This window comes from Dunckerocampus dactyliophorus, chromosome 2 (genome assembly GCF_027744805.1).
Source record: "Dunckerocampus dactyliophorus isolate RoL2022-P2 chromosome 2, RoL_Ddac_1.1, whole genome shotgun sequence".
In the NCBI taxonomy this organism is placed as follows: domain Eukaryota; kingdom Metazoa; phylum Chordata; class Actinopteri; order Syngnathiformes; family Syngnathidae; genus Dunckerocampus; species Dunckerocampus dactyliophorus.
In genome coordinates, this window is record NC_072820.1 from 5754252 (window position 1) to 5780955 (window position 26704).

General features: G+C 42.4%; 1 protein-coding gene across 7 annotated transcripts; it reads left to right on the plus strand.

Annotated features, from left to right (window-relative positions):
* LOC129177309 (uncharacterized protein DDB_G0290685-like) lies at positions 1–25562 on the plus strand. 7 transcript variants are annotated; one of them, XM_054768275.1, is made up of 13 exons: positions 1–348; positions 1344–1364; positions 3774–3794; positions 5712–5732; positions 8143–8163; positions 10086–10106; positions 12519–12539; positions 14957–14977; positions 17395–17415; positions 19329–19349; positions 21262–21282; positions 23205–23225; positions 25202–25562. In XM_054768275.1, the coding sequence occupies exons 1-13, from the start codon at positions 286–288 to the stop codon at positions 25322–25324; spliced, it is 417 nt and encodes a 138-aa protein (XP_054624250.1). In that variant the 5' UTR covers positions 1–285; the 3' UTR covers positions 25325–25562. The 7 variants fall into 7 exon arrangements, with proteins under 7 accessions (XP_054624250.1, XP_054624252.1, XP_054624251.1 ...); XM_054768277.1 differs by lacking the exon at positions 19329–19349; XM_054768276.1 differs by lacking the exon at positions 14957–14977.
* Positions 25563–26704: the final 1142 nt, after the last annotated feature.

A 26704-nucleotide genomic window follows, 5' to 3' on the forward strand; every position in this document is an offset into this window, starting at 1 on the left:
AAAAAGGCATCCGCGTACGTGGCGTTCAAAGTTGGACGGCAGTAAAGAAGTGTTCCGTGACTTTCAAATGCGGCGTTTAAAGTATGACGACAACGGCACTCTGTGACGTTCAACGCTCAGTGACAATGAAAGACAATAAAGCCATCCTTCCATCGGTCTATGTGACGCCATAGGTGGTATAAATCCCCGCCGCGCCGAGCGTGTCTTCGCCGTCAGCATCTTGCGCTCGCAAACACACCAGGACATTCTCAGCTGTGCCGTCTCTCGATCATCCATCTCAGGAAGATGAAGCAATACATCATTTCCTCCTTTGCTCTGCTCCTCCTGCTTGTGTGCATCGCCCACAAGGTAATTGCTGTCAGTCAATAATATATTATTTAAACAAATAAACTCGATCAAAAGCGATCTGTCTGTCAAGTCTCCCGTTTAAATGTAAGTTTCCTGTATTTTATTGCAATGTGAAGAACAAAAGTTCAGTAGATACCATTTCTTCTATGAGCAAAAAATGTTAATTTTCACGTCTTCTGCTGTGTATTAGCTTGGTTTAGCTTGGCTTCAGTAGGAACATATTAAATTATGAATATATTCAATTTACTTATACTTATTAAATTTTTAATAATTTCAAATTATTTAAATGTATTGACTAAAAGTTGTATATAAGCTATGAAGCTGAAGACAGAACATTTAAAAATGTCCCAGACAAATTTGCATAAAGTATCGGTATCAGATCGGAATAATATCACTGCTTTGCACCAGAGTGTGGCCAGTGGCTCCTAATAAAGTATAATGAGGACAAAAAACATATAATCTTTGCCTTGATGAAACATAAACAATAACTCCCAATAGACAACACTGAATTGTAAATGCATCATCGCATAATGTAAACATATTTTAAATCGTTGTAGCGTCGCTGGAAGCACTTCCTGTTTCCCAGCGTGCTTTGCAGTACTGTTTTTGCGCAAATAAAGCTACATGTTTGAGATACATACTTGTTAGTTCTTGTTCTGCACAGATGGCGGTCGCGTGTTGTTTTTGTCTATGTGCTGCATTGCTGCGTGATTGTAGTAGTACACCATGACTGAGATTGATGGCCTTCCGCGATTCCGTTTTGCGTTGATAAGCTCAACGTGAGCTCTGTTTTTACTGTCTAAAGAAATAAAGCACGACAATGTTTCAACTCCTACGAATGGTAGAATATACTTACTACACAAGGTGTTCTGGAATTGTTAGAGCACAGATTTAACCCTCTGGCAAAGCACTTATGTTCCTTAAATGGAGTTAATTGCAAAATGTGTCTAATACATTTTTCTCATCCCTCCCTATTTTTGTTACCTTCTATTCAGGGCCAGTCCCAGCCCGACCAGGTAGGCATTTTACACCTCCTCGCTCCTCCCACTGCACATTGTCACACAATAACAGGCCCCTACTGGTGACGTCACGCACTCTTGGACAACCTGTCAAAGCGCAGGCTTGCCAAGTGCGGCCTGTGGCTCCTTTTGAACATAACTGATTAAATAAAACCAAAAAATACAAGGCACTATAAAGTAAGGACAAAAAGGTTCAATGTTGCTATAACTAATGTCACGAAGCTTAGCCTTGCCTCCCAATCAATTTTCATGTAAGCATGGAGAAATATAATTCATAGTAAATATATCATCTCAGCAAAAATGTAATCCTATTTTTATTTCAACTTGGGGTTCTTTATAGCACATAGTTTTAACCCTCTGGCAAAGCATTTATGCTCCTTTAGGAGTTGAGGCATGAATAAAGTCTTGAAACTTTTATGTCAAATGTATTTTTCTCATCCATCCCTATTTTTTATTCTTTGCCCGAAATTAAACCAAAAGGATAAAAAGCTGAAATGTTAATGTCAAAGCTTTGCCTTTATATATGTCCGTCCATCCATCCGTTTACGATGCCGCTTGTCCTCATGAGGGCCACGAGTCTGCTGGAGCCAGCTGACTTTGGGCCAGAGGCGGGGTACACCCTGGACGGGTCGCCAGCCAATGGCAGGGCACAAATAGACAACCATTCACTCATATTCATACCTACGGACGATTTAGAGTAGCCAATGAACCTAACATGCATGTTTTTGGAATGTGGGAGGAAACCTACATTCCAAAAACCGGAGTCCCCGGAGAAAACCCACGCATGCACGAGGAAAGACGCCCAAGCGGAGATTCGAACCCAGAGCTTCCATCTCCTGACTGTGATGCTAACCACTAGGCCACTGTGCAGAGCTTTTATATATGTATGTGTTGAGAAAATGACTCCCAATAATGAATTTTATTTACTATTTTCACGTAACTATGGACAAAATGGTACAATGCATCATCTCACCTAACAATTGCATTTCATTCATTTGATTGAATACGTTTTGGAGTTTTACTTTACTGAAAGCATTTATGCCGCACGGCGGCCTAGTGGGTTTGAATCTCCGTTGGGCATCTGTGTGGAGTTTGCATGTTCTCGTGCGTGCGTGGGTTTCCTCCCACATTCCAGAAACATGCATGTTAGTAAATTGTCCATCGGTATGAATGAGTGAATGGTTGTTTATATGTGGCCTGCGATTGGCTGGCGACCAGTCCAGGGTGTACCCCGCCTCTCGCCCAAAGTCGGGTGGGATAGGCTCCGGCATACCCGCAACCCTTGAGGATAAGCCAAAGTGCGGACGGTGGCTCGTAATAAAAAGCATAATGAGGACAAGAAGTCCCACATCTTTGCCTTGATGAAATATGTATGTTTAAAGAATCAGTTTTATTCTGTTTTCATGTAACAATCTAGAGAACATTGAATTGGAAATGCATCATCGCATCATGTAAACATATTTAATCATATTGTAGCGTCGCTGGGAGCACTTCCTGTTTCCCAGCGTGCTTGGCGGTACTGTTTTTGCGCAAATAAAGCTACATGTTTGAGATACATGTTAGTTCTTATCTCCTTCCACGATTCCATTTGAATTTGATTAGCTTAACCTGTTTTTACTGTTTAAAGAAATAAAACACAATGTTACTACTCCTAGATAGTATTTTATACTTGTCATCAAGTATTTTGGAATTGTTATACAGCACAGATTTAACCCGCTAGCAAAGCAATTGTGTCCCTGAAATGGAGTTGACTGCAAAATTTGTGTCATACGTTTTTCTCATCTGTCCCTACTTTGTGTTCTGGCGCGGTAAGCATTGAACACCTGCTCGCTCCTCCCACTGCACATTGCTGCGCAATAACACGCCCCTACTGGTGACGTCAGTTTTATTCACTGTTTTCATGTAACAATCTAGAGAACATTGAATTGGAAATGCATCATCGCATAATGTAAACATATTTAATCATATTGTAGCGTCGCTGGGAGCACTTCCTGTTTCCCAGCGTGCTTTGCGGTACTGTTTATGCGCAAATAAAGCTACATGTTTGAGATACATACTTGTTAGTTCTTGTTCTGCACAGATGGCGGTCGCGTGTTGTCTATTTGCTGCGTTGCTGCGTGATTGTAGTAGTACACCATGACTGAGATTGATGGCCCTTCCGCGATTCCGTTTTGCGTTGATAAGCTCAACGTGAGCTCTGTTTTTACTGTCTAAAGAAATAAAGCACGACAATGTTTCAACTCCTACGAATGGTAGAATATACTTACTACACAAGGTGTTCTGGAATTGTTAGAGCACAGATTTAACCCTCTGGCAAAGCACTTATGTTCCTTAAATGGAGTTAATTGCAAAATGTGTCTAATACATTTTTCTCATCCCTCCCTATTTTTGTTACCTTCTATTCAGGGCCAGTCCCAGTCCGACCAGGTAGGCATTTTACACCTCCTCGCTCCTCCCACTGCACATTGTCGCACAATAACAGGCCCCTACTGGTGACGTCACGCACTCTTGGACAACCTGTCAAAGCGCAGGCTTGCCAAGTGCGGCCTGTGGCTCCTTTTGAACATAACTGATTAAATAAAACCAAAAAATACAAGGCACTATAAAGTGAGGACAAAAAGGTTAAATGTTGCTATTAACTAATGTCACGAAGCTTAGCCTTGCCTCCCAATCAATTTTCATGTAAGCATGGAGAAATATAATTCATAGTAAATATATCATCTCAGCAAAAATGTAATCCTATTTTTATTTCAACTTGGGGTTCTTTATAGCACATAGTTTTAACCCTCTGGCAAAGCATTTATGCTCCTTTAGGAGTTGAGGCATGAATAAAGTCTTGAAACTTTTATGTCAAATGTATTTTTCTCATCCATCCCTATTTTTTATTCTTTGCCCGAAATTAAACCAAAAGGATAAAAAGCTGAAATGTTAATGTCAAAGCTTTGCCTTTATATATGTCCGTCCATCCATCCGTTTACGATGCCGCTTGTCCTCATGAGGGCCACGAGTCTGCTGGAGCCAGCTGACTTCGGGCCAGAGGCGGGGTACACCCTGGACGGGTCGCCAGCCAATGGCAGGGCACAAATAGACAACCATTCACTCATATTCATACCTACGGACAATTTAGAGTAGCCAATGAACCTAACATGCATGTTTTTGGAATGTGGGAGGAAACCTACATTCCAAAAACCGGAGTCCCCGGAGAAAACCCACGCATGCACGAGGAAAGACGCCCAAGCGGAGATTCGAACCCAGAGCTTCCATCTCCTGACTGTGATGCTAACCACTAGGCCACTGTGCAGAGCTTTTATATATGTATGTGTTGAGAAAATGACTCCCAATAATGAATTTTATTTACTATTTTCACGTAACTATGGACAAAATGGTACAATGCATCATCTCACCTAACAATTGCATTTCATTCATTTGATTGAACACGTTTTGGAGTTTTATTTTACTGAAAGCATTTATGCCGCACGGCGGCCTAGTGGGTTTGAATCTCCGTTGGGCATCTGTGTGGAGTTTGCATGTTCTCGTGCGTGCGTGGGTTTCCTCCCACATTCCAGAAACATGCATGTTAGTAAATTGTCCACATCGGTATGAATGAGTGAATGGTTGTTTATATGTGGCCTGCGATTGGCTGGCGACCAGTCCAGGGTGTACCCCGCCTCTCGCCCAAAGTCGGGTGGGATAGGCTCCGGCATGCCCGCGACCCTTGAGGATAAGCCAAAGTGCGGCCGGTGGCTCGTAATAAAAAGCATAATGAGGACAAAAAGTCCCACATCTTTGCCTTGATGAAATATGTATGTTTAAAGAATCAGTTTTATTCACTGTTTTCATGTAACAATCTAGAGAACATTGAATTGGAAATGCATCATCGCATAATGTAAACATATTTAATCATATTGTAGCGTCGCTGGGAGCACTTCCTGTTTCCCAGCGTGCTTTGCGGTACTGTTTATGCGCAAATAAAGCTACATGTTTGAGATACATACTTGTTAGTTCTTGTTCTGCACAGATGGCGGTCGCGTGTTGTCTATTTGCTGCGTTGCTGCGTGATTGTAGTAGTACACCATGACTGAGATTGATGGCCCTTCCGCGATTCCGTTTTGCGTTGATAAGCTCAACGTGAGCTCTGTTTTTACTGTCTAAAGAAATAAAGCACGACAATGTTTCAACTCCTACGAATGGTAGAATATACTTACTACACAAGGTGTTCTGGAATTGTTAGAGCACAGATTTAACCCTCTGGCAAAGCACTTATGTTCCTTAAATGGAGTTAATTACAAAATGTGTCTAATACATTTTTCTCATCCCTCCCTATTTTTGTTACCTTCTATTCAGGGCCAGTCCCAGTCCGACCAGGTAGGCATTTTACACCTCCTCGCTCCTCCCACTGCACATTGTCGCACAATAACAGGCCCCTACTGGTGACGTCACGCACTCTTGGACAACCTGTCAAAGCGCAGGCTTGCCAAGTGCGGCCTGTGGCTCCTTTTGAACATAACTGATTAAATAAAACCCAAAAATACAAGGCACTATAAAGTGAGGACAAAAAGGTTAAATGTTGCTATTAACTAATGTCACGAAGCTTAGCCTTGCCTCCCAATCAATTTTCATGTAAGCATGGAGAAATATAATTCATAGTAAATATATCATCTCAGCAAAAATGTAATCCTATTTTTATTTCAACTTGGGGTTCTTTATAGCACATAGTTTTAACCCTCTGGCAAAGCATTTATGCTCCTTTAGGAGTTGAGGCATGAATAAAGTCTTGAAACTTTTATGTCAAATGTATTTTTCTCATCCATCCCTATTTTTTATTCTTTGCCCGAAATTAAACCAAAAGGATAAAAAGCTGAAATGTTAATGTCAAAGCTTTGCCTTTATATATGTCCGTCCATCCATCCGTTTACGATGCCGCTTGTCCTCATGAGGGCCACGAGTCTGCTGGAGCCAGCTGACTTCGGGCCAGAGGCGGGGTACACCCTGGACGGGTCGCCAGCCAATGGCAGGGCACAAATAGACAACCATTCACTCATATTCATACCTACGGACGATTTAGAGTAGCCAATGAACCTAACATGCATGTTTTTGGAATGTGGGAGGAAACCTACATTCCAAAAACCGGAGTCCCCGGAGAAAACCCACGCATGCACGAGGAAAGACGCCCAAGCGGAGATTCGAACCCAGAGCTTCCATCTCCTGACTGTGATGCTAACCACTAGGCCACTGTGCAGAGCTTTTATATATGTATGTGTTGAGAAAATGACTCCCAATAATGAATTTTATTTACTATTTTCACGTAACTATGGACAAAATGGTACAATGCATCATCTCACCTAACAATTGCATTTCATTCATTTGATTGAATACGTTTTGGAGTTTTACTTTACTGAAAGCATTTATGCCGCACGGCGGCCTAGTGGGTTTGAATCTCCGTTGGGCATCTGTGTGGAGTTTGCATGTTCTCGTGCGTGCGTGGGTTTCCTCCCACATTCCAGAAACATGCATGTTAGTAAATTGTCCATCGGTATGAATGAGTGAATGGTTGTTTATATGTGGCCTGCGATTGGCTGGCGACCAGTCCAGGGTGTACCCCGCCTCTCGCCCAAAGTCGGGTGGGATAGGCTCCGGCATACCCGCAACCCTTGAGGATAAGCCAAAGTGCGGACGGTGGCTCGTAATAAAAAGCATAATGAGGACAAGAAGTCCCACATCTTTGCCTTGATGAAATATGTATGTTTAAAGAATCAGTTTTATTCTGTTTTCATGTAACAATCTAGAGAACATTGAATTGGAAATGCATCATCGCATAATGTAAACATATTTAATCATATTGTAGCGTCGCTGGGAGCACTTCCTGTTTCCCAGCGTGCTTGGCGGTACTGTTTTTGCGCAAATAAAGCTACATGTTTGAGATACATGTTAGTTCTTATCTCCTTCCACGATTCCATTTGAATTTGATTAGCTTAACCTGTTTTTACTGTTTAAAGAAATAAAACACAACAATGTTACTACTCCTAGATAGTATTTTATACTTGTCATCAAGTATTTTGGAATTGTTATACAGCACAGATTTAACCCGCTAGCAAAGCAATTGTGTCCCTGAAATGGAGTTGACTGCAAAATTTGTGTCATACGTTTTTCTCATCTGTCCCTACTTTGTGTTCTGGCGCGGTAAGCATTGAACACCTGCTCGCTCCTCCCACTGCACATTGCTGCGCAATAACACGCCCCTACTGGTGACGTCAGTTTTATTCACTGTTTTCATGTAACAATCTAGAGAACATTGAATTGGAAATGCATCATCGCATAATGTAAACATATTTAATCATATTGTAGCGTCGCTGGGAGCACTTCCTGTTTCCCAGCGTGCTTTGCGGTACTGTTTATGCGCAAATAAAGGTACGTTTGAGATACATACTTGTTAGTTCTTGTTCTGCACAGATGGCGGTCGCGTGTTGTCTATTTGCTGCGTTGCTGCGTGATTGTAGTAGTACACCATGACTGAGATTGATGGCCTTCCGCGATTCCGTTTTGCGTTGATAAGCTCAACGTGAGCTCTGTTTTTACTGTCTAAAGAAATAAAGCACAACAATGTTTCAACTCCTACGAATGGTAGAATATACTTACTACACAAGGTGTTCTGGAATTGTTAGAGCACAGATTTAACCCTCTGGCAAAGCACTTATGTTCCTTAAATGGAGTTAATTGCAAAATGTGTCTAATACATTTTTCTCATCCCTCCCTATTTTTGTTACCTTCTATTCAGGGCCAGTCCCAGTCCAACCCGGTAGGCATTTTACACCTCCTCGCTCCTCCCACTGCACATTGTCGCACAATAACAGGCCCCTACTGGTGACGTCACGCACTCTTGGACAACCTGTCAAAGCGCAGGCTTGCCAAGTGCGGCCTGTGGCTCCTTTTGAACATAACTGATTAAATAAAACCAAAAAATACAAGGCACTATAAAGTAAGGACAAAAAGGTTAAATGTTGCTATTAACTAATGTCACGAAGCTTAGCCTTGCCTCCCAATCAATTTTCATGTAAGCATGGAGAAATATAATTCATAGTAAATATATCATCTCAGCAAAAATGTAATCCTATTTTTATTTCAACTTGGGGTTCTTTATAGCACATAGTTTTAACCCTCTGGCAAAGCATTTATGGTCCTTTAGGAGTTGAGGCATGAAGAAAGTCTTGAAACTTTTATGTCAAATGTATTTTTCTCATCCATCCCTATTTTTTATTCTTTGCCCGAAATTAAACCAAAAGGATAAAAAGCTGAAATGTTAATGTCAAAGCTTTGCCTTTATATATGTCCGTCCATCCATCCGTTTACGATGCCGCTTGTCCTCATGAGGGCCACGAGTCTGCTGGAGCCAGCTGACTTCGGGCCAGAGGCGGGGTACACCCTGGACGGGTCGCCAGCCAATGGCAGGGCACAAATAGACAACCATTCACACTCACATTCATACCTACAGACGATTTAGAGTAGCCAATGACCCTAACATGCATGTTTTTGGAATGTGGGAGGAAACCTACATTCCAAAAACCGGAGTCCCCGGAGAAAACCCACGCATGCACGAGGAAAGACGCCCAAGCGGAGATTCGAACCCAGAGCTTCCATCTCCTGACTGTGATGCTAACCACTAGGCCACTGTGCAGAGCCTTTATATATGTATGTGTTGAGAAAATGACTCCCAATAATGAATTTTATTTACTATTTTCACGTAACTATGGACAAAATGGTACAATGCATCATCTCACCTAACAATTGCATTTCATTCATTTGATTGAACACGTTTTGGAGTTTTATTTTACTGAAAGCATTTATGCCGCACGGCGGCCTAGTGGGTTTGAATCTCCGTTGGGCATCTGTGTGGAGTTTGCATGTTCTCGTGCGTGCGTGGGTTTCCTCCCACATTCCAGAAACATGCATGTTAGTAAATTGTCCATCGGTATGAATGAGTGAATGGTTGTTTATATGTGGCCTGCGATTGGCTGGTGACCATTCCAGTGTGTACCCCGCCTCTCACCCAAAGTCGGGTGGGATAGGCTCCGGCATACCCGCGACCCTTGAGGATAAGCCAAAGTGCGGCCGGTGGCTCGTAATAAAAAGCATAATGAGGACAAAAAGTCCCACATCTTTGCCTTGATGAAATATGTATGTTTAAAGAATCAGTTTTATTCACTGTTTTCATGTAACAATCTAGAGAACATTGAATTGAAAATGCATCATCGCATAATGTAAACATATTTAATCATATTGTAGCGTCGCTGGGAGCACTTCCTGTTTCCCAGCGTGCTTTGCGGTACTGTTTATGCGCAAATAAAGCTACATGTTTGAGATACATACTTGTTAGTTCTTGTTCTGCACAGATGGCGGTCGCGTGTTGTTTTTGTCTATGTGCTGCGTTGCTGCGTGATTGTAGTAGTACACCATAACTGAGATTGATGACCTTCCGCGATTCCGTTTTGCGTTGATAAGCTCAACGTGAGCTCTGTTTTTACTGTCTAAAGAAATAAAGCACGACAATGTTTCAACTCCTACGAATGGTAGAATATACTTACTACACAAGGTGTTCTGGAATTGTTAGAGCACAGATTTAACCCTCTGGCAAAGCACTTATGTTCCTTAAATGGAGTTAATTGCAAAATGTGTCTAATACATTTTTCTCATCCCTCCCTATTTTTGTTACCTTCTATTCAGGGCCAGTCCCAGTCCAACCTGGTAGGCATTTTACACCTCCTCGCTCCTCCCACTGCACATTGTCGCACAATAACAGGCCCCTACTGGTGACGTCACGCACTCTTGGACAACCTGTCAAAGCGCAGGCTTGCCAAGTGCGGCCTGTGGCTCCTTTTGAACATAACTGATTAAATAAAACCAAAAAATACAAGGCACTATAAAGTAAGGACAAAAAGGTTAAATGTTGCTATTAACTAATGTCACGAAGCTTAGCCTTGCCTCCCAATCAATTTTCATGTAAGCATGGAGAAATATAATTCATAGTAAATATATCATCTCAGCAAAAATGTAATCCTATTTTTATTTCAACTTGGGGTTCTTTATAGCACATAGTTTTAACCCTCTGGCAAAGCATTTATGCTCCTTTCGGAGTTGAGGCATGAATAAAGTCTTGAAACTTTTATGTCAAATGTATTTTTCTCATCCATCCCTATTTTTTATTCTTTGCCCGAAATTAAACCAAAAGGATAAAAAGCTGAAATGTTAATGTCAAAGCTTTGCCTTTATATATGTCCGTCCATCCATCCGTTAACGATGCCGCTTGTTCTCATGAGGGCCACGAGTCTGCTGGAGCCAGCTGACTTCGGGCCAGAGGCGGGGTACACCCTGGACGGGTCGCCAGCCAATGGCAGGGCACAAATAGACAACCATTCACTCATATTCATACCTACGGACGATTTAGAGTAGCCAATGAACCTAACATGCATGTTTTTGGAATGTGGGAGGAAACCTACATTCCAAAAACCGGAGTCCCCGGAGAAAACCCACGCATGCACGAGGAAAGACGCCCAAGCGGAGATTCGAACCCAGAGCTTCCATCTCCTGACTGTGATGCTAACCACTAGGCCACTGTGCAGAGCTTTTATATATGTATGTGTTGAGAAAATGACTCCCAATAATGAATTTTATTTACTATTTTCACGTAACTATGGACAAAATGGTACAATGCATCATCTCACCTAACAATTGCATTTCATTCATTTGATTGAATACGTTTTGGAGTTTTACTTTACTGAAAGCATTTATGCCGCACGGCGGCCTAGTGGGTTTGAATCTCCGTTGGGCATCTGTGTGGAGTTTGCATGTTCTCGTGCGTGCGTGGGTTTCCTCCCACATTCCAGAAACATGCATGTTAGTAAATTGTCCATCGGTATGAATGAGTGAATGGTTGTTTATATGTGGCCTGCGATTGGCTGGCGACCAGTCCAGGGTGTACCCCGCCTCTCGCCCAAAGTCGGGTGGGATAGGCTCCGGCATACCCGCGACCCTTGAGGATAAGCCAAAGTGCGGACGGTGGCTCGTAATAAAAAGCATAATGAGGACAAGAAGTCCCACATCTTTGCCTTGATGAAATATGTATGTTTAAAGAATCAGTTTTATTCACTGTTTTCATGTAACAATCTAGAGAACATTGAATTGGAAATGCATCATCGCATAATGTAAACATATTTAATCATATTGTAGCGTCGCTGGGAGCACTTCCTGTTTCCCAGCGTGCTTGGCGGTACTGTTTTTGCGCAAATAAAGCTACATGTTTGAGATACATGTTAGTTCTTATCTCCTTCCACGATTCCATTTGAATTTGATTAGCTTAACCTGTTTTTACTGTTTAAAGAAATAAAACACAATGTTACTACTCCTAGATAGTATTTTATACTTGTCATCAAGTATTTTGGAATTGTTATACAGCACAGATTTAACCCGCTAGCAAAGCAATTGTGTCCCTGAAATGGAGTTGACTGCAAAATTTGTGTCATACGTTTTTCTCATCTGTCCCTACTTTGTGTTCTGGCGCGGTAAGCATTGAACACCTGCTCGCTCCTCCCACTGCACATTGCTGCGCAATAACACGCCCCTACTGGTGACGTCAGTTTTATTCACTGTTTTCATGTAACAATCTAGAGAACATTGAATTGGAAATGCATCATCGCATAATGTAAACATATTTAATCATATTGTAGCGTCGCTGGGAGCACTTCCTGTTTCCCAGCGTGCTTTGCGGTACTGTTTATGCGCAAATAAAGCTACATGTTTGAGATACATACTTGTTAGTTCTTGTTCTGCACAGATGGCGGTCGCGTGTTGTCTATTTGCTGCGTTGCTGCGTGATTGTAGTAGTACACCATGACTGAGATTGATGGCCCTTCCGCGATTCCGTTTTGCGTTGATAAGCTCAACGTGAGCTCTGTTTTTACTGTCTAAAGAAATAAAGCACGACAATGTTTCAACTCCTACGAATGGTAGAATATACTTACTACACAAGGTGTTCTGGAATTGTTAGAGCACAGATTTAACCCTCTGGCAAAGCACTTATGTTCCTTAAATGGAGTTAATTGCAAAATGTGTCTAATACATTTTTCTCATCCCTCCCTATTTTTGTTACCTTCTATTCAGGTCCCGTCCCAGTCCAACCAGGTAGGCATTTTACACCTCCTCGCTCCTCCCACTGCACATTGTCGCACAATAACAGGCCCCTACTGGTGACGTCACGCACTCTTGGACAACCTGTCAAAGCGCAGGCTTGCCAAGTGCGGCCTGTGGCTCCTTTTGAACATAACTGATTAAATAAAACCCAAAAATACAAGGCACTATAAAGTGAGGACAAAAAGGTTAAATGTTGCTATTAACTAATGTCACGAAGCTTAGCCTTGCCTCCCAATCAATTTTCATGTAAGCATGGAGAAATATAATTCATAGTAAATATATCATCTCAGCAAAAATGTAATCCTATTTTTATTTCAACTTGGGGTTCTTTATAGCACATAGTTTTAACCCTCTGGCAAAGCATTTATGCTCCTTTAGGAGTTGAGGCATGAATAAAGTCTTGAAACTTTTATGTCAAATGTATTTTTCTCATCCATCCCTATTTTTTATTCTTTGCCCGAAATTAAACCAAAAGGATAAAAAGCTGAAATGTTAATGTCAAAGCTTTGCCTTTATATATGTCCGTCCATCCATCCGTTTACGATGCCGCTTGTCCTCATGAGGGCCACGAGTCTGCTGGAGCCAGCTGACTTCGGGCCAGAGGCGGGGTACACCCTGGACGGGTCGCCAGCCAATGGCAGGGCACAAATAGACAACCATTCACTCATATTCATACCTACGGACAATTTAGAGTAGCCAATGAACCTAACATGCATGTTTTTGGAATGTGGGAGGAAACCTACATTCCAAAAACCGGAGTCCCCGGAGAAAACCCACGCATGCACGAGGAAAGACGCCCAAGCGGAGATTCGAACCCAGAGCTTCCATCTCCTGACTGTGATGCTAACCACTAGGCCACTGTGCAGAGCTTTTATATATGTATGTGTTGAGAAAATGACTCCCAATAATGAATTTTATTTACTATTTTCACGTAACTATGGACAAAATGGTACAATGCATCATCTCACCTAACAATTGCATTTCATTCATTTGATTGAATACGTTTTGGAGTTTTACTTTACTGAAAGCATTTATGCCGCACGGCGGCCTAGTGGGTTTGAATCTCCGTTGGGCATCTGTGTGGAGTTTGCATGTTCTCGTGCGTGCGTGGGTTTCCTCCCACATTCCAGAAACATGCATGTTAGTAAATTGTCCACATCGGTATGAATGAGTGAATGGTTGTTTATATGTGGCCTGCGATTGGCTGGCGACCAGTCCAGGGTGTACCCCGCCTCTCGCCCAAAGTCGGGTGGGATAGGCTCCGGCATGCCCGCGACCCTTGAGGATAAGCCAAAGTGCGGCCGGTGGCTCGTAATAAAAAGCATAATGAGGACAAAAAGTCCCACATCTTTGCCTTGATGAAATATGTATGTTTAAAGAATCAGTTTTATTCACTGTTTTCATGTAACAATCTAGAGAACATTGAATTGGAAATGCATCATCGCATAATGTAAACATATTTAATCATATTGTAGCGTCGCTGGGAGCACTTCCTGTTTCCCAGCGTGCTTTGCGGTACTGTTTATGCGCAAATAAAGCTACATGTTTGAGATACATGTTAGTTCTTATCTCCTTCCACGATTCCATTTGAATTTGATTAGCTTAACCTGTTTTTACTGTTTAAAGAAATAAAACACAACAATGTTACTACTCCTAGATAGTATTTTATACTTGTCATCAAGTATTTTGGAATTGTTATACAGCACAGATTTAACCCGCTAGCAAAGCAATTGTGTCCCTGAAATGGAGTTGACTGCAAAATTTGTGTCATACGTTTTTCTCATCTGTCCCTACTTTGTGTTCTGGCGCGGTAAGCATTGAACACCTGCTCGCTCCTCCCACTGCACATTGCTGCGCAATAACACGCCCCTACTGGTGACGTCAGTTTTATTCACTGTTTTCATGTAACAATCTAGAGAACATTGAATTGGAAATGCATCATCGCATAATGTAAACATATTTAATCATATTGTAGCGTCGCTGGGAGCACTTCCTGTTTCCCAGCGTGCTTTGCGGTACTGTTTATGCGCAAATAAAGCTACATGTTTGAGATACATACTTGTTAGTTCTTGTTCTGCACAGATGGCGGTCGCGTGTTGTCTATTTGCTGCGTTGCTGCGTGATTGTAGTAGTACACCATGACTGAGATTGATGGCCCTTCCGCGATTCCGTTTTGCGTTGATAAGCTCAACGTGAGCTCTGTTTTTACTGTCTAAAGAAATAAAGCACGACAATGTTTCAACTCCTACGAATGGTAGAATATACTTACTACACAAGGTGTTCTGGAATTGTTAGAGCACAGATTTAACCCTCTGGCAAAGCACTTATGTTCCTTAAATGGAGTTAATTGCAAAATGTGTCTAATAGATTTTCCCCATCCCTCCCTATTTTTGTTACCTTCTATTCAGGGCCAGTCCCAGTCCAACCAGGTAGGCATTTTACACCTCCTCGCTCCTCCCACTGCACATTGTCGCACAATAACAGGCCCCTACTGGTGACGTCACGCACTCTTGGACAACCTGTCAAAGCGCAGGCTTGCCAAGTGCGGCCTGTGGCTCCTTTTGAACATAACTGATTAAATAAAACCAAAAAATACAAGGCACTATAAAGTAAGGACAAAAAGGTTAAATGTTGCTATTAACTAATGTCACGAAGCTTAGCCTTGCCTCCCAATCAATTTTCATGTAAGCATGGAGAAATATAATTCATAGTAAATATATCATCTCAGCAAAAATGTAATCCTATTTTTATTTCAACTTGGGGTTCTTTATAGCACATAGTTTTAACCCTCTGGCAAAGCATTTATGCTCCTTTAGGAGTTGAGGCATGAATAAAGTCTTGAAACTTTTATGTCAAATGTATTTTTCTCATCCATCCCTATTTTTTATTCTTTGCCCGAAATTAAACCAAAAGGATAAAAAGCTGAAATGTTAATGTCAAAGCTTTGCCTTTATATAAGTCCGTCCATCCATCCGTTTACGATGCCGCTTGTCCTCATGAGGGCCACGAGTCTGCTGGAGCCAGCTGACTTCGGGCCAGAGGCGGGGTACACCCTGGACGGGTCGCCAGCCAATGGCAGGGCACAAATAGACAACCATTCACTCATATTCATACCTACGGACGATTTAGAGTAGCCAATGAACCTAACATGCATGTTTTTGGAATGTGGGAGGAAACCTACATTCCAAAAACCGGAGTCCCCGGAGAAAACCCACGCATGCACGAGGAAAGACGCCCAAGCGGAGATTCGAACCCAGAGCTTCCATCTCCTGACTGTGATGCTAACCACTAGGCCACTGTGCAGAGCCTTTATATATGTATGTGTTGAGAAAATGACTCCCAATAATGAATTTTATTTACTATTTTCACGTAACTATGGACAAAATGGTACAATGCATCATCTCACCTAACAATTGCATTTCATTCATTTGATTGAATACGTTTTGGAGTTTTACTTTACTGAAAGCATTTATGCCGCACGGCGGCCTAGTGGGTTTGAATCTCCGTTGGGCATCTGTGTGGAGTTTGCATGTTCTCGTGCGTGCGTGGGTTTCCTCCCACATTCCAGAAACATGCATGTTAGTAAATTGTCCACATCGGTATGAATGAGTGAATGGTTGTTTATATGTGGCCTGCGATTGGCTGGCGACCAGTCCAGGGTGTACCCCGCCTCTCGCCCAAAGTCGGGTGGGATAGGCTCCGGCATGCCCGCGACCCTTGAGGATAAGCCAAAGTGCGGCCGGTGGCTCGTAATAAAAAGCATAATGAGGACAAAAAGTCCCACATCTTTGCCTTGATGAAATATGTATGTTTAAAGAATCAGTTTTATTCACTGTTTTCATGTAACAATCTAGAGAACATTGAATTGGAAATGCATCATCGCATAATGTAAACATATTTAATCATATTGTAGCGTCGCTGGGAGCACTTCCTGTTTCCCAGCGTGCTTTGCGGTACTGTTTATGCGCAAATAAAGCTACATGTTTGAGATACATGTTAGTTCTTATCTCCTTCCACGATTCCATTTGAATTTGATTAGCTTAACCTGTTTTTACTGTTTAAAGAAATAAAACACAACAATGTTACTACTCCTAGATAGTATTTTATACTTGTCATCAAGTATTTTGGAATTGTTATACAGCACAGATTTAACCCGCTAGCAAAGCAATTGTGTCCCTGAAATGGAGTTGACTGCAAAATTTGTGTCATACGTTTTTCTCATCTGTCCCTACTTTGTGTTCTGGCGCGGTAAGCATTGAACACCTGCTCGCTCCTCCCACTGCACATTGCTGCGCAATAACACGCCCCTACTGGTGACGTCAGTTTTATTCACTGTTTTCATGTAACAATCTAGAGAACATTGAATTGGAAATGCATCATCGCATAATGTAAACATATTTAATCATATTGTAGCGTCGCTGGGAGCACTTCCTGTTTCCCAGCGTGCTTTGCGGTACTGTTTATGCGCAAATAAAGCTACATGTTTGAGATACATACTTGTTAGTTCTTGTTCTGCACAGATGGCGGTCGCGTGTTGTCTATTTGCTGTGTTGCTGCGTGATTGTAGTAGTACACCATGACTGAGATTGATGGCCCTTCCGCGATTCCGTTTTGCGTTGATAAGCTCAACGTGAGCTCTGTTTTTACTGTCTAAAGAAATAAAGCACGACAATGTTTCAACTCCTACGAATGGTAGAATATACTTACTACACAAGGTGTTCTGGAATTGTTAGAGCACAGATTTAACCCTCTGGCAAAGCACTTATGTTCCTTAAATGGAGTTAATTGCAAAATGTGTCTAATAGATTTTCCCCATCCCTCCCTATTTTTGTTACCTTCTATTCAGGGCCAGTCCCAGTCCAACCAGGTAGGCATTTTACACCTCCTCGCTCCTCCCACTGCACATTGTCGCACAATAACAGGCCCCTACTGGTGACGTCACGCACTCTTGGACAACCTGTCAAAGCGCAGGCTTGCCAAGTGCGGCCTGTGGCTCCTTTTGAACATAACTGATTAAATAAAACCAAAAAATACAAGGCACTATAAAGTAAGGACAAAAAGGTTAAATGTTGCTATTAACTAATGTCACGAAGCTTAGCCTTGCCTCCCAATCAATTTTCATGTAAGCATGGAGAAATATAATTCATAGTAAATATATCATCTCAGCAAAAATGTAATCCTATTTTTATTTCAACTTGGGGTTCTTTATAGCACATAGTTTTAACCCTCTGGCAAAGCATTTATGCTCCTTTAGGAGTTGAGGCATGAATAAAGTCTTGAAACTTTTATGTCAAATGTATTTTTCTCATCCATCCCTATTTTTTATTCTTTGCCCGAAATTAAACCAAAAGGATAAAAAGCTGAAATGTTAATGTCAAAGCTTTGCCTTTATATAAGTCCGTCCATCCATCCGTTTACGATGCCGCTTGTCCTCATGAGGGCCACGAGTCTGCTGGAGCCAGCTGACTTCGGGCCAGAGGCGGGGTACACCCTGGACGGGTCGCCAGCCAATGGCAGGGCACAAATAGACAACCATTCACTCATATTCATACCTACGGACGATTTAGAGTAGCCAATGAACCTAACATGCATGTTTTTGGAATGTGGGAGGAAACCTACATTCCAAAAACCGGAGTCCCCGGAGAAAACCCACGCATGCACGAGGAAAGACGCCCAAGCGGAGATTCGAACCCAGAGCTTCCATCTCCTGACTGTGATGCTAACCACTAGGCCACTGTGCAGAGCCTTTATATATGTATGTGTTGAGAAAATGACTCCCAATAATGAATTTTATTTACTATTTTCACGTAACTATGGACAAAATGGTACAATGCATCATCTCACCTAACAATTGCATTTCATTCATTTGATTGAATACGTTTTGGAGTTTTACTTTACTGAAAGCATTTATGCCGCACGGCGGCCTAGTGGGTTTGAATCTCCGTTGGGCATCTGTGTGGAGTTTGCATGTTCTCGTGCGTGCGTGGGTTTCCTCCCACATTCCAGAAACATGCATGTTAGTAAATTGTCCACATCGGTATGAATGAGTGAATGGTTGTTTATATGTGGCCTGCGATTGGCTGGCGACCAGTCCAGGGTGTACCCCGCCTCTCGCCCAAAGTCGGGTGGGATAGGCTCCGGCATGCCCGCGACCCTTGAGGATAAGCCAAAGTGCGGCCGGTGGCTCGTAATAAAAAGCATAATGAGGACAAAAAGTCCCACATCTTTGCCTTGATGAAATATGTATGTTTAAAGAATCAGTTTTATTCACTGTTTGCATGTAACAATCTAGAGAACATTGAATTGGAAATGCATCATCGCATAATGTAAACATATTTAATCATATTGTAGCGTCGCTGGGAGCACTTCCTGTTTCCCAGCGTGCTTTGCGGTACTGTTTATGCGCAAATAAAGGTACGTTTGAGATACATACTTGTTAGTTCTTGTTCTGCACAGATGGCGGTCGCGTGTTGTCTATTTGCTGCATTGCTGCGTGATTGTAGTAGTACACCATGACTGAGATTGATGGCCTTCCGCGATTCCGTTTTGCGTTGATAAGCTCAACGTGAGCTCTGTTTTTACTGTCTAAAGAAATAAAGCACGACAATGTTTCAACTCCTACGAATGGTAGAATATACTTACTACACAAGGTGTTCTGGAATTGTTAGAGCACAGATTTAACCCTCTGGCAAAGCACTTATGTTCCTTAAATGGAGTTAATTGCAAAATGTGTCTAATAGATTTTCCCCATCCCTCCCATTTTTGTTACCTTCTATTCAGGGCCAGTCCCAGTCCAACCCGGTAGGCATTTTACACCTCCTCGCTCCTCCCACTGCACATTGTCGCACAATAACAGGCCCCTACTGGTGACGTCACGCACTCTTGGACAACCTGTCAAAGCGCAGGCTTGCCAAGTGCGGCCTGTGGCTCCTTTTGAACATAACTGATTAAATAAAACCAAAAAATACAAGGCACTATAAAGTAAGGACAAAAAGGTTAAATGTTGCTATTAACTAATGTCACGAAGCTTAGCCTTGCCTCCCAATCAATTTTCATGTAAGCATGGAGAAATATAATTCATAGTAAATATATCATCTCAGCAAAAATGTAATCCTATTTTTATTTCAACTTGGGGTTCTTTATAGCACATAGTTTTAACCCTCTGGCAAAGCATTTATGCTCCTTTCGGAGTTGAGGCATGAATAAAGTCTTGAAACTTTTATGTCAAATGTATTTTTCTCATCCATCCCTATTTTTTATTCTTTGCCCGAAATTAAACCAAAAGGATAAAAAGCTGAAATGTTAATGTCAAAGCTTTTCCTTTATATATGTCCGTCCATCCATCCGTTAACGATGCCGCTTGTCCTCATGAGGGCCACGAGTCTGCTGGAGCCAGCTGACTTCGGGCCAGAGGCGGGGTACACCCTGGACGGGTCGCCAGCCAATGGCAGGGCACAAATAGACAACCATTCACTCATATTCATACCTACGGACGATTTAGAGTAGCCAATGAACCTAACATGCATGTTTTTGGAATGTGGGAGGAAACCTACATTCCAAAAACCGGAGTCCCCGGAGAAAACCCACGCATGCACGAGGAAAGATGCCCAAGCGGAGATTCGAACCCAGAGCTTCCATCTCCTGACTGTGATGCTAACCACTAGGCCACTGTGCAGAGCTTTTATATATGTATGTGTTGAGAAAATGACTCCCAATAATGAATTTTATTTACTATTTTCACGTAACTATGGACAAAATGGTACAATGCATCATCTCACCTAACAATTGCATTTCATTCATTTGATTGAATACGTTTTGGAGTTTTACTTTACTGAAAGCATTTATGCCGCACGGCGGCCTAGTGGGTTTGAATCTCCGTTGGGCATCTGTGTGGAGTTTGCATGTTCTCGTGCGTGCGTGGGTTTCCTCCCACATTCCAGAAACATGCATGTTAGTAAATTGTCCATCGGTATGAATGAGTGAATGGTTGTTTATATGTGGCCTGCGATTGGCTGGCGACCAGTCCAGGGTGTACCCCGCCTCTCGCCCAAAGTCGGGTGGGATAGGCTCCGGCATACCCGCGACCCTTGAGGATAAGCCAAAGTGCGGACGGTGGCTCGTAATAAAAAGCATAATGAGGACAAGAAGTCCCACATCTTTGCCTTGATGAAATATGTATGTTTAAAGAATCAGTTTTATTCACTGTTTTCGTAACAATCTAGAGAACATTGAATTGGAAATGCATCATCGCATAATGTAAACATATTTAATCATATTGTAGCGTCGCTGGGAGCACTTCCTGTTTCCCAGCGTGCTTTGCGGTACTGTTTATGCGCAAATAAAGCTACATGTTTGAGATACATACTTGTTAGTTCTTGTTCTGCACAGATGGCGGTCGCGTGTTGTCTATGTGCTGCATTGCTGCGTGATTGTAGTAGTACACCATGACTGAGATTGATGGCCTTCCGCGATTCCGTTTTGCGTTGATAAGCTCAACGTGAGCTCTGTTTTTACTGTCTAAAGAAATAAAGCACGACAATGTTTCAACTCCTACGAATGGTAGAATATACTTACTACACAAGGTGTTCTGGAATTGTTAGAGCACAGATTTAACCCTCTGGCAAAGCACTTATGTTCCTTAAATGGAGTTAATTGCAAAATGTGTCTAATAGATTTTCCCCATCCCTCCCTATTTTTGTTACCTTCTATTCAGGGCCAGTCCCAGTCCGACCAGGTAGGCATTTTACACCTCCTCGCTCCTCCCACTGCACATTGTCGCACAATAACAGGCCCCTACTGGTGACGTCACGCACTCTTGGACAACCTGTCAAAGCGCAGGCTTGCCAAGTGCGGCCTGTGGCTCCTTTTGAACATAACTGATTAAATAAAACCAAAAAATACAAGGCACTATAAAGTAAGGACAAAAAGGTTAAATGTTGCTATTAACTAATGTCACGAAGCTTAGCCTTGCCTCCCAATCAATTTTCATGTAAGCATGGAGAAATATAATTCATAGTAAATATATCATCTCAGCAAAAATGTAATCCTATTTTTATTTCAACTTGGGGTTCTTTATAGCACATAGTTTTAACCCTCTGGCAAAGCATTTATGCTCCTTTAGGAGTTGAGGCATGAATAAAGTCTTGAAACTTTTATGTCAAATGTATTTTTCTCATCCATCCCTATTTTTTATTCTTTGCCCGAAATTAAACCAAAAGGATAAAAAGCTGAAATGTTAATGTCAAAGCTTTGCCTTTATATAAGTCCGTCCATCCATCCGTTTACGATGCCGCTTGTCCTCATGAGGGCCACGAGTCTGCTGGAGCCAGCTGACTTCGGGCCAGAGGCGGGGTACACCCTGGACGGGTCGCCAGCCAATGGCAGGGCACAAATAGACAACCATTCACTCATATTCATACCTACGGACGATTTAGAGTAGCCAATGAACCTAACATGCATGTTTTTGGAATGTGGGAGGAAACCTACATTCCAAAAACCGGAGTCCCCGGAGAAAACCCACGCATGCACGAGGAAAGACGCCCAAGCGGAGATTCGAACCCAGAGCTTCCATCTCCTGACTGTGATGCTAACCACTAGGCCACTGTGCAGAGCCTTTATATATGTATGTGTTGAGAAAATGACTCCCAATAATGAATTTTATTTACTATTTTCACGTAACTATGGACAAAATGGTACAATGCATCATCTCACCTAACAATTGCATTTCATTCATTTGATTGAACACGTTTTGGAGTTTTATTTTACTGAAAGCATTTATGCCGCACGGCGGCCTAGTGGGTTTGAATCTCCGTTGGGCATCTGTGTGGAGTTTGCATGTTCTCGTGCGTGCGTGGGTTTCCTCCCACATTCCAGAAACATGCATGTTAGTAAATTGTCCACATCGGTATGAATGAGTGAATGGTTGTTTATATGTGGCCTGCGATTGGCTGGTGACCATTCCAGTGTGTACCCCGCCTCTCACCCAAAGTCGGGTGGGATAGGCTCCGGCATACCCGCGACCCTTGAGGATAAGCCAAAGTGCGGCCGGTGGCTCGTAATAAAAAGCATAATGAGGACAAGAAGTCCCACATCTTTGCCTTGATGAAATATGTATGTTTAAAGAATCAGTTTTATTCACTGTTTGCATGTAACAATCTAGAGAACATTGAATTGGAAATGCATCATCGCATAATGTAAACATATTTAATCATATTGTAGCGTCGCTGGGAGCACTTCCTGTTTCCCAGCGTGCTTTGCGGTACTGTTTATGCGCAAATAAAGCTACATGTTTGAGATACATACTTGTTAGTTCTTGTTCTGCACAGATGGCGGTCGCGTGTTGTTTTTGTCTATGTGCTGCGTTGCTGCGTGATTGTAGTAGTACACCATGACTGAGATTGATGACCTTCCGCGATTCCGTTTTGCGTTGATAAGCTCAACGTGAGCTCTGTTTTTACTGTCTAAAGAAATAAAGCACGACAATGTTTCAACTCCTACGAATGGTAGAATATACTTACTACACAAGGTGTTCTGGAATTGTTAGAGCACAGATTTAACCCTCTGGCAAAGCACTTATGTTCCTTAAATGGAGTTAATTGCAAAATGTGTCTAATACATTTTTCTCATCCCTCCCTATTTTTGTTACCTTCTATTCAGGGCCAGTCCCAGTCCAACCTGGTAGGCATTTTACACCTCCTCGCTCCTCCCACTGCACATTGTCGCACAATAACAGGCCCCTACTGGTGACGTCACGCACTCTTGGACAACCTGTCAAAGCGCAGGCTTGCCAAGTGCGGCCTGTGGCTCCTTTTGAACATAACTGATTAAATAAAACCAAAAAATACAAGGCACTATAAAGTAAGGACAAAAAGGTTAAATGTTGCTATTAACTAATGTCACGAAGCTTAGCCTTGCCTAATCAATTTTCATGTAAGCATGGAGAAATATAATTCATAGTAAATATATCATCTCAGCAAAAATGTAATCCTATTTTTATTTCAACTTGGGGTTCTTTATAGCACATAGTTTTAACCCTCTGGCAAAGCATTTATGCTCCTTTAGGAGTTGAGGCATGAATAAAGTCTTGAAACTTTTATGTCAAATGTATTTTTCTCATCCATCCCTATTTTTTATTCTTTGCCCGAAAGTAAACCAAAAGGATAAAAAGCTGAAATGTTAATGTCAAAGCTTTGCCTTTATATATGTCCGTCCATCCATCCGTTTACGATGCCGCTTGTCCTCATGAGGGCCACGAGTCTGCTGGAGCCAGCTGACTTCGGGCCAGAGGCGGGGTACACCCTGGACGGGTCGCCAGCCAATGGCAGGGCACAAATAAGACAACCATTCACACTCACATTCATACCTACGGACGATTTAGAGTAGCCAATGACCCTAACATGCATGTTTTTGGAATGTGGGAGGAAACCTACATTCCAAAAACCGGAGTCCCCGGAGAAAACCCACGCATGCACGAGGAAAGACGCCCAAGCGGAGATTCGAACCCAGAGCTTCCATCTCCTGACTGTGATGCTAACCACTAGGCCACTGTGCAGAGCTTTTATATATGTATGTGTTGAGAAAATGACTCCCAATAATGAATTTTATTTACTATTTTCACGTAACTATGGACAAAATGGTACAATGCATCATCTCACCTAACAATTGCATTTCATTCATTTGATTGAACACGTTTTGGAGTTTTATTTTACTGAAAGCATTTATGCCGCACGGCGGCCTAGTGGGTTTGAATCTCCGTTGGGCATCTGTGTGGAGTTTGCATGTTCTCGTGCGTGCGTGGGTTTCCTCCCACATTCCAGAAACATGCATGTTAGTAAATTGTCCATCGGTATGAATGAGTGAATGGTTGTTTATATGTGGCCTGCGATTGGCTGGTGACCATTCCAGTGTGTACCCCGCCTCTCACCCAAAGTCGGGTGGGATAGGCTCCGGCATACCCGCGACCCTTGAGGATAAGCCAAAGTGCGGCCGGTGGCTCGTAATAAAAAGCATAATGAGGACAAAAAGTCCCACATCTTTGCCTTGATGAAATATGTATGTTTAAAGAATCAGTTTTATTCTGTTTTCATGTAACAATCTAGAGAACATTGAATTGGAAATGCATCATCGCATCATGCAAACATATTGTAATGACGGCTGAATAACTACATGTCAGGATGGCGGTAATCAGTCGGCCATTTATTTTCATAGATCGAAAAGCACTTACAGATGCAGGAGCCTTAGCTACACGTGTGTAAAACAGCAACACCTCCTTAACCTTCTTAATCTACACCCTTTTCCTCCAAACGCTTGCTCCAACCAACATGCTGAACCCGACTGCCCCCTATAGCTCACACACCAAAACCACAGCTAGGAGCAACACAATATACCCGTCGCTACAATATTTATCATATTGTAGCGTCTGTTTTCGTGCAAATCAGACTCCATGTTTGAGATAGTTGTTCTTGTTCTGCAGATAGTGGTAGCGTCGAACTCCGATGAACAGTATTATATACTTTTTATATAGAATGTTCTGCAATTGTTATACAGCACAGATTTAACCCTCGGGCAAAGCACTTATGTTCCTTAAATGGAGTTTTTATGTCAAATGCCTCTTCTTATCCATGCCTCTAATTTCCTTTCATGTTGGCAAACAGACTACCGCCGCCACCACCACCAACGCCACCAACACCACCAACACCAGTTCCGGAATTGGCGCTGCCCTGTTGCTGCCACTGGCCCTTACTCTCATCCCTCTGCTCCTCACTTTGAAGATGTAAGGACGGATGGATCCCGGCACTTCGACTTGAACCTATAACTTGGTTCCACTTGATGTGATTGTCTGCTTTTCACATCTCGCCAGATGTTGTTGTACCATTAGAACCATTTGATCTTTCTGAGGTTAGCCTCATTCAGTCAAATTTAAGCTTTTCAACACACATGCTACTGTTTGAATGTGAGTACTTCTGTACAAATTGCTGTTCAAAGCCTGAACCAATAAGTCATTAAATCATTATTTGAAACTGAACAAAACATGTTTTGACTTGAAAAACAATACGTACAGTAGAGGAAAAGGCTTCTTGAGACGTCATCTGTACTTCTGTGTAGAAGGTGTCGGACGTTTCGCTCCTCATCCGAAGAGCTTCGTCAGCAAACTAATAAGTGCTGGTAGCTTAGGCCTTAAATACAGTAAGAGTGGGCGGAATTGGTGTGCCAACACCCTCCTCCTATTGGTTCGTTACACTAAGCCTGGGCGGAGCAGTGGTATAATCCTATCCTGTTATTCACACCTACGATAAAAGGGAAGTGTCGCTCCCTGAATTGGGTATGAACGACTCTGATACTGGCTTGTTAGCATCTATTGTTCTGGCTCGGCCCTGCCTTCACCTCATTTGCAAGACTAAGAGCTGTGGGTTTTGGTCTCAGTAACCTGCTGAACACAGGGTCCAAATTGAACCTCAAACCACCATTCCGATTCAATGATGGGTTCTGTTTGACAAAAATAGCTTCCTTTACTCCTCTTTCAAACCATCTGTTTTCTTTGGCCAAAATCTTTACCTCGCTGTCCTGAAAAGAGTGATTGGTAGCTTTCAGGTGTAGATGTACTGCTGATTGAGGACCACTAGCATTGTCCCTGCGATGTTGATAAAGCCTTTTTTGGAGCATTTGCTTAGTTTCCCCAATGTAGTGCTCTTTGCATTCCTCATCTTTACAGTGGATGGAATAGACCACATTGCTCTGTTTCTGGTTTGGAGCCTTGTCTTTAGGATGCACTAATTTTTGTCTCAGGGTATTTACTGGTTTGAAATAGGTAGGAATTTTGTGTTGCCATAAGATCCTCTGGAGTTTTTCGGAGACCCCCGCTACATAATTCAGGGAGCGACACTTCCCTTTTATCGTAGGTGTGAATAACAGGATAGGATTATACCACTGCTCCGCCCAGGCTTAGTGTAACGAACCAATAGGAGGAGGGTGTTGGCACACCAATTCCGCCCACTCTTACTGTATTTAAGGCCTAAGCTACCAGCACTTATTAGTTTGCTGACGAAGCTCTTCGGATGAGGAGCGAAACGTCCGACACCTTCTACACAGAAGTACAGATGACGTCTCAAGAAGCCTTTTCCTCGATGGACAACTCCTGTACGACTGAGAGCCTACAC